Here is an 8,635-nt window from a genome sequence, read left to right on the forward strand (position 1 = left end):
GCCTTTCAAATTGATCCTACGGTCAAAAGCTATAATAATTTTTAACCGTTGGATCAAATTTTTAAAGGTCCGGATCACTTGATCCTTGGGTTTTTGAGGGAGAAATCCGGAAAGGATCTATTTTCGTTATCACCACACAGACGGAGTACAAGTGCATTCTGGATTCTTGCTGCCATTGAAAAGGCAGAGAAGACTTTTGAAAGCTACAATAACTTTTGGCCACAGGATAAATTTCAAATGCTAAGATTATTTGATTCCTAAGCTCCGGAGGTATAGATCTAGAGAGAATTTGCTTCCTATTTAGAGGACTTTAATGATGTATACATAGAAATAAAAAAAAAATTTGCACGCATTTTGTTTCACTTTGGATACACCCATACAAAGGAAGGGGAAACAAAACCTTTGAATTACCTATTCTCCTATAGAAATAAGACAACATTAACTTTGAGTTAGATAAAGAGTAAAGTGAATAGTATCATAATTAACCTTTTAGTATAAATATATGATTTTTCGTTAAAGTGAATAGTACCGAACATTTTATTAAAGTTTTTTTTTTTTTTATTTGAACGACTATACAAAACCATCCAGTCGTTTAGACTTCTGGGCAATAATTTCTCGATACGTGAGGAGCATTCACTACTCATCAGTCATCACCCAACAGTCAGCCCCATGTCCCCAAAGGGACATCCAATAAAATTGAAACAGCCAGCCCCATATATTTTTAGTTAACCAACTTTCCCAATTTCCAATTTTCTAAATTTTAGGGTTTATCAAAATATGAAAAGTACAATAAATCGCATATAGTGGCCAAAGAAGTTGAAATGCTTCTAAGAGTCTTTTAGGTTTCTGAAATGATGGATTGTCATGACGAAACTACCAACTAGTTTTCTTTTTGAAGAAAGAAAAAGTCTGAAAAGTACTCGTTGGATGGAGAAATTTTTCAATGTACCAGGAATACAGCGTTATACACATGTCAATATACAATTGAAAAAAAATCTTTTGTTTCAAACGCCGCTCCAATCATATAGTAACATACAGCGTACCGTGCCGTGTTCCGAGCAGATCAAAAACTTTTTCCAGTCTCTGGATCAGAAGAGCCAAATGGGCCCCAAATTTTGAATTCCAACCATCCCCCCAAATTCAAAACAAATGACCATCTCTCTCTCTCTCTCTCCTCTCACAAATCATTGTCCTTTATAAATATTCCTACCAACCCCACATCTCAGCCATTGAAAGTTTAGAACCCTAGAAAAAACCCTAATCCTCTAAAATCCCCAATCTCACAATTCCTACCACCAACATCAACCACAAAAAATGGCCAAAAAGAAAGTGACCCTCCAACCCAATGACACCAAAGAAGAAACCCATCACTCCAAAACCCACCACATTACCCACAAAGCCGCCGCCGCCGCCATGGACGAGCCGTCCGAGAAGCTCGAGAACCTCAAGTCGCTGAACTCTCTGCTGCTCAAGGAGACCAAGGACCGCCGGCAGCAGGTGGAGTCGCTGGTGCAGGCCAAGGCGGGTTTGGAGTCCGAGCTTAGTCGGTTCCGAGTGGAGAGTGAGTCGCTTGTGAGCGAGTTGAGTGAGAAGAGCGAGGAAAATGTTGGGTTGGAGTTGGAGAAGAGTGTTTATGGTGTTTTTGTTCTGGCCCAGATGGGGCAAATGATGAGAGAGAGAGTTGAGATTGAGAGGGCGATGAGTGAGAGAGATGGTGAGATTGTGGAGTTGAAGAGGGAAGTGGAGGAGCTTGCGGGTGGACTCGAAATCGAGAAGGGGAAGCTGAGCAGAGTGTGCTGGGAGAGGGATTGTGTGAAGAGGGATTTCGGTGGCCTCTCGGAGGAGGTGAATGGGTTGAAGTTGAAAGTGGTGGAAATGGAAAAGAAGGAGAGGGTTTTCGGGGAGGAATTCGAGAAGCTGAAAGTGCATTGCAATGGGTTGGTACAGGACAAGGCTGGGAAGGAGAGGGAGGTTGAGATTGCAATGAGAGAGAAGGAGTTGGCTGAGATGAAGCTCGATGAGTCGGAGAGAGTGATCGATGATTTGAAGAGGGAGATGGAAAGGGTTGTGATGGAAAAGAATGAGATTGAGAAGGAAAAGAGCGGGCATGAAGCGAGGATTTTTCAATTGGAGAATGAAGCGGGGCAGTTGAGTAAGATCGAATTGGGTTTGAGGAAGGAGAATGCAGTGTTGCATGTGAAGGTTTTGGAGTTGGAGAAGAGTGTTGAGGAGGCTATGGGGAAGGGAGAGGTGTTGGAGAGGGAGATTAAGGTTTTGGGGGAAGAGAAGAGGGAGAAGGAGCAGAGTTTCGAGAAGTTGACTGAGGAAGTGAAATCACAGAAGGAACTTTTGGATATGGTTACTGAGGAACTGAAGAAAAAGGAGGAAAGAATCAAGGAAATCGAGCTAAAGAAAAATGAGATCAAGGAGGCAAAAGTGAAGCAAGAGAAGGAAATTGCTGAGTTGACAAGTCAAGTGAAAGAAGAAAGGGATTTTGTTTCTACATTGCGAAATTCATGCGACGAGCAGAAGGAGAAGAATGCGCAGTTGTTTTCTGAAGTTAGTCGATATAAAGATGCTCTTGATCGTGTTACGGAGGAGAAGGCAGAGGCTCTGAAGAATTTGGATGGGGAGAAGAAGAAAGTGGAAGACTTAATGCTGACCATTTCGGGGAGGGAGAAGACAATCAAAGAAATCGAGAAAGAGTTGGAGAAACTGAGGGGTGTGCGTGAGAACATTGCTGAGAAAAATAAGGCCATGGAGAGCCGGTTGGAATCACTGGTGAAGGAAAAAGATGTGCTGCAGAAGAACCTTGTCGAGGCTCAGAGGAAAATTCGTGATTGGGAGGCTAAATTTGAGTCAGAAGGAACCAAAATGGAGCTTGCTTTGACTCTGCTGAAGAACACTGCAGCACGTGTATCCTTGAAATCCGAAGGCAAGGAAGAAGTGGCTACCAATGATCTCAAGGTTGGCGAAGAAATTAAGCCATATGCTGCGGAGTTGGATGCCATACACACTGCTTTCAGAAACAAGGAGAAGATGGTTGGAGACTTGCAGAAACAACTCGAGTGTATGCAGAAGTCATCCGAGGCACAGAAGAAGAAGAGTTTCTGGACTTTGATCTCATCAGCGACAACCCTTATTGCCGCAGCATCTTTTGCATATGTTTCCAAAGCGCGCTGAGTGGCTCGGTTTGCTAGTCAGTTTTGTTCTTGGATCAACCTGTCAAGGGCTACTTGACGGCACGATGCCTTTCAACTTCTAATCTAGATAATAATGTTTTTGGTGCAGAAATAGGTATCGATGGGATACTTTGATATGCTGTGCTCTTTTTCTACATGAAGGAATATGAATATCTAATCTTGTTCTTCGTATCCGTTTATGTGCAATTTCGTTACAACGGTAGCTTCCTTCCTATTGCTGTTCATATGATCTGTGTAATTCCACATGGAACTAGGAAACATTTGCTTGTTAGATCAGTCGCTTCCATTCGGATGCTCCTACACAAGTTTTTCTCGTACTACAAAATCGTTGTTGTATGAAAAGAAACTATCTTTCTTAACCTGCAATCAATGGGATTCTCTGGTCTTTTGACACGGTAAATATTCAACTGATTCACCATCCAAAAACCAGAGTCTGCCAAATCCTAGTACTGCTGGTTGGTAAATCATTCACCTTCTATTTGGTGGCAGAAACAATACTTGTTAAGTTTTTTTATGGTATATGTGTAACGAGGCGTAGACCTAGCATTTTGGACCTGACCCGTTAACCCAACCCGATCCGACCTGTTAATATTAGTATTTGGGTGGATGCTTAACGGGTCGGGTCGCTAACGAGTGAACCCGTTAACAACCGTTAAATAACGGATCACTTTAGGTCAACCCGTTAGACCCGTTACTTGAGGATGTTTTAGTAATTTCAATAAAGTCTTAACAACAAAATATAAACTCTATGCAAAAAATAATAATACTAATAATTGTTAACCGGTGTTAACGGGTGAAACGGATGACCCGTTAACTTAACGGGTCGGGTTCAACCCGACCCCAACCCAATAAACCCGATCCGTTTACAGGTCTAATGAGGGGTACTCTTGGTACCAAAAATTCTTGTGTGGTCTGAAGCATCTGGTATTTCAGATGTTTTAACTGTTAGATCTTGATATTTTTTTTTTATTTTGGACAAGGTATAACGGTTAAAATGCCCGGAATACTGGATACTCCGAAGTACCCAAGAAAGTCCTATCTTGATACAGTTGTGGTATATGCCCATGTTATTGTCTGTATCATCACATGACACACGTTACATGATGAAAGATATACTAATTGGACGATTTGTTAGTTTGACGTGCGATGAGATTAGAGCGATAATGCAAGTGTAAGACATAATGTAAAATCAATGGTCATGATTAATAAAAGGTGTGTACAAAATAAATAAATAAAAGGTGTGTTGAAGCCACTATTTATACCAGAAGTGTGCTATATGTGCTAAGGCCCAATATTATGGAATGGAGAAGTATGTATTGGTTCCTAAACCTTTTCTTTTTGTGAACTGGCTTCCTAAGTCTTTTCCACTTAAAATTTCAAATGTGTCTGCAGACACAGACAAGTTAGTTAAAGCAGCATGTCCCTCATTCACTATTCAACTTCGAATTGTAATCTTTGTTGCTTAAATTAGATTAGGATATTTCAGAGTCTTTAGAGCTTGAAAATTTAGAAACCGTTTAATTTCATTATCGGCTTTTAGACTCACTTGAAAACCGAAAAATATTTTTTTGATATCGACTTTTTAGTGTGTTTCAAGGAGATTTTTCCAAAAATAGTTGTAAATTCGCACAAATGCGTAGGATCATCATAATGTCACACAATATTATTATTTCACCTAGTATAGGTTCATAAATTGAGAGCAACAATGTATAATTCAATAGCTTAATATTAAGTATATTGACGACAATGTATAATCAATGTTGCAGCTATACCGAAAAAAATCTGTTTTAAAAACAGTTTCATCTTCATCTATCAACTTTTATCATTCAACAACTTAATAAATAAGTATAACGACGACAATGTATTATCATATGTGACTATTATACTGTGTTTTTGGCACTCACTCTCAACTTATTTACAGATAACCAACTTCAGAACAAAAAACCCACTTGTGTTTCTCTCGTGTTAATTAACTATTAGCATGCCTTGTGATTACTTTAAACTAGAACATAATTAATTAATTTAATTAAGTAAAATTAAAACAAGGGTCCATCATGTCAGTTCCAGAAGCTTAGCTGTTTCTAACTGTTCTGTTTTTTTTTTTTCATTGAGGAGAAAGCGACTCCCACGGATGCCAACCACCACTAAATTTTGGACTTTTGTTTTCCTTTAGAAACAATTCGGGTTTTAGATTGTGCTATCTACAAATCTCGTTTCACTTTTTATACATTTTTTGTTAATTTTTGTTATTTGATTTTCTTCAATTTATTTGATCTGACAGTCGAAAATTAAGAAAAATGTGAAAAGTAAAAAATGATGTGTGATAGCACAACCCTCATTTTTTTGTATTTTCCCCCATCAGCTTTTGAGTTAACTAGTTAGCTAATGACGTCTAATCATGTCATCCGTACGACGTCTCTTATAAAAGTTTAAAACTCCATATCTTTAAGTTTCATTCAACTCTGTGCTTATCTCACATGATATGATAATTTCTTAACTAGCTGAATAGTTGACGTTTTCACAAGAACATGTCTTATTATATTTCAGTACTTTCGAACTCACGTAGGTACTACTTTTATTACACATGGTCTTAGTTTTCCACCCTTTGTGAGAGTTGTCTGATCTTCCATACCCAAGTTTTTTTCGTATGCAGCCCTAACGAAGTCGTTCTTACAAAGTTTATTTCCATGTATAAACGAGAGGCCTTCAATTCATGAAATGACAAGCACGACCTAATATCAGTCTCTATCACTCCCAAATATGAACTATTTTTCAATCATTTAGCAACCTATAGAGAAATTAGAAACAAAGATTCTCAGTTTTCCTCTTGGGTCAAATCTTCTTAATATTATAAGGATAATACGAGGAAAATCAAACATTTTAAACCAAATTTGCAAATCAAATGATGTGGTTATAGATAATTGGATTATTAATTAAATGTCAATTAACGTGTTTGTTTCTTATTGATGACACATAATTTAGTTTAAAAATTTTAATCTTCTTAACATTATTTATATTATAATTAGGGTTACATTGTCTGTCGTATGAAACATTGGCTGAAAGCCTCAACTATTTGTACAGCCAGCCAAAAAACAAAAGAGCTTTTAAGGACACATGTGAATTGACATCCTATCTGGATCTCACACTTTGAAATTTGTGGACCAAGCAATTCTGATTGTTCAATTTAAATCTTATGGTCCCCATTTGCCGATTATACAGGTCTATTCACTACAAGAAAAATGGGCTTTGGGTACAAACCTAAGGGCACAATTGAGAATTTTGCCCATTATCTGGAGAGGATCTCTTTTCGATCTTAAGATAGACAAATGGCATAATTTAAAAATAAATGCCCATTGAATATTAATAATTATAAATTTCCTTTTTATGACACAAATTTTAAAAATTGTGTCCAGTAAATATTAATAAATAATAAATCATTCCACTTCCCCATACAACAAAAGAATATGTTGGCACAAGTATGGATTTGTGCATTTATTCTAGTATGAAACGTAAGCACTCCTTTATTAAATTTTCTATGGAAATTTTTCCAGAGGTTAGCTTCGAAAACACCTTAAATGGTTTCCAATCGTTGTTTCCAGTGTGTGTCCTCCAGCTGGGTCTGAGGTAAACCTAAAAGCCTTCCAACAACATATTATGAATGTTTCTAATTTGATAACACAATTGAATAGTTTGCATGTTTGCCAATTTATCCTTGTTGTGTTTCAGCTGTGTGAAGCTCAAAGTTGTTCTGATAGAGAAAGTTGGAATTAGGATTATAAAATTTCCATGATTTCGACATTTATATGAAATATTAGGATCTGGGCAATTGAAAATAGTTTATTATCATGATTTTTGCTGTATGGGACTGGAAATTTGATAATCTGGTAAATTATATATGCAGCATTTCCACTATTAGTAATTTGATAAGCTTCTGGTTTTTTTAGTTAAAAACTTCCCTAAATTATGTTGCATGTCTTTGGTTTCCTTAATCATTGTGTATCTGAACCGTTGGCTCAATTTCTTGTTCGAAATGTTTTTGGAGTTGAAAAGAAATAGCTATAGGTTGAATGAAATCTTGGTTTTTAAATTTTGTATTGCTATTCTGAGGTTATAAACTGTTTGTTGTAGAGTCTTTCACCTCTCTTCCAACTTATAAACTAATAAATGATAACTTACGATGATCTTGTATGTTATATTGTTGAATGTTGTGTAGTCCCCCTACCAAGTAGAAGCATGAAAGACAGCACTAAAGCTAGAACCAACTTGATTATAAGCAAGGTTGGATTTCAAAATACTTACAGGGTTTTTAGCAGATGCTACCTTTCTTAGAAATTAATGTTTTGTACATCTTGTTTGCTAGTGATGATAGTTTAGTTGCTCATTTTAGTTTGCATATTTTGTTTGCTGTAATTTGGGATAACAAAGTAGCAATGCATCAGCATCACTGCTTTTACTGCTCGATATATTTCTTACTCATGTTTATTTTCAGAGGCTCGGTTGAGGGTTGTTTGGCTTGCGAGGAACTCAAAGAGTAATGGTATTTGTTACATTGTTAGATTCTTAGGTTTAGTTGAGTTTTTCATGGAAGAAAATATGTATTAGGAATTGTTTTCATTATCTGTATGAATAATTTCTTATTGATGGTGTCACATCCCGGCCCGGGCTCCCACCATCGGGCTTGACTCTACCGTAGCATGATATTGTCTGTTTTGGGCCTCGACCACGCCCTCACGGTTTTGTTTCTGGGAACTCAGACAAAAACTTCCCAGTGGGTCACCTATCCTGGGATTGCTCTCGTGCGAACTCACTTAACTTTGGAGTTCCGATGAAACCCGAAACCGGTGAGCTCCCAAAAGGTCTCGTGCTAGGTAGAGATGAGAATATACATATAAGGCTTATAGGATCCACACCCCGAACGATGTGGGATCTTACATATGGTATTACTATTTGATTTTATTTTGTAATATTTGAATTTATTTTTTAATATATTTAACCTATTAGGCATAATAACAAAATTGTGCTAACATGACTTGGGAAAGACACGAGTGTCGGAAAAGAGGCACAAAAAGACCCTTATTTGTGTTTACCTCTTTGAGCACAAAAGACTATGGTTCCCAATGGTTAAAGGTAACGTTCTTAGAGCAAAAAAGACCCTTATTTGTGCTTACCTCTTTGAGCACAAAAGACTATATGGTTCCCAATGGTTAAAGGTAATGTTTTTAGAGGGCACACACTGCACTGTTGTTATTGGTCTATGGACACATATGTTGGTGCCCTTTGGCCTCAAAGGGCACAAATAATTTTATTGTGTGTGTTGTCCATATTTTTTGTAGTGATTTCACACAGAATCTCTCTCTTTCCAAGACTCCAACGCTCAGATATCTCTTTCTCTTAAAAACTTCGAATTACCTGATTCGTGAACTCTGAAGTGA

At 37.5% G+C, this 8,635-nt stretch overlaps 1 protein-coding gene and 1 long non-coding RNA gene across 2 annotated transcripts; both read left to right on the forward strand.

The window, feature by feature from the left end:
• The first annotated feature begins 1,200 nt into the window (after positions 1 to 1,200).
• Positions 1,201 to 3,374, forward strand: LOC126593779 (uncharacterized). Its single transcript, XM_050259892.1, has one exon. The coding sequence runs from the start codon at positions 1,315 to 1,317 to the stop codon at positions 3,181 to 3,183; it is 1,869 nt and encodes a 622-aa protein (XP_050115849.1). The 5' UTR covers positions 1,201 to 1,314; the 3' UTR covers positions 3,184 to 3,374.
• A 3,291-nt stretch (positions 3,375 to 6,665) lies between these two features.
• LOC126594318 (uncharacterized) lies at positions 6,666 to 8,218 on the forward strand. Its single transcript, XR_007613210.1, has 2 exons — positions 6,666 to 6,827; positions 7,693 to 8,218. It is a non-coding gene; the product is annotated as an uncharacterized LOC126594318 (long non-coding RNA).
• The last annotated feature ends 417 nt before the right edge of the window (positions 8,219 to 8,635 follow it).

Source organism: Malus sylvestris, chromosome 12 (genome assembly GCF_916048215.2).
Source record: "Malus sylvestris chromosome 12, drMalSylv7.2, whole genome shotgun sequence".
NCBI lineage: Eukaryota > Viridiplantae > Streptophyta > Magnoliopsida > Rosales > Rosaceae > Malus > Malus sylvestris.

What these genes read in the sequence shown, in the direction of transcription:
- LOC126593779 (XM_050259892.1), top strand. Translation starts at nt 1,315, where the DNA reads ATGGCCAAAAAGAAAGTGACCCTCCAACCCAATGACACCAAAGAAGAA.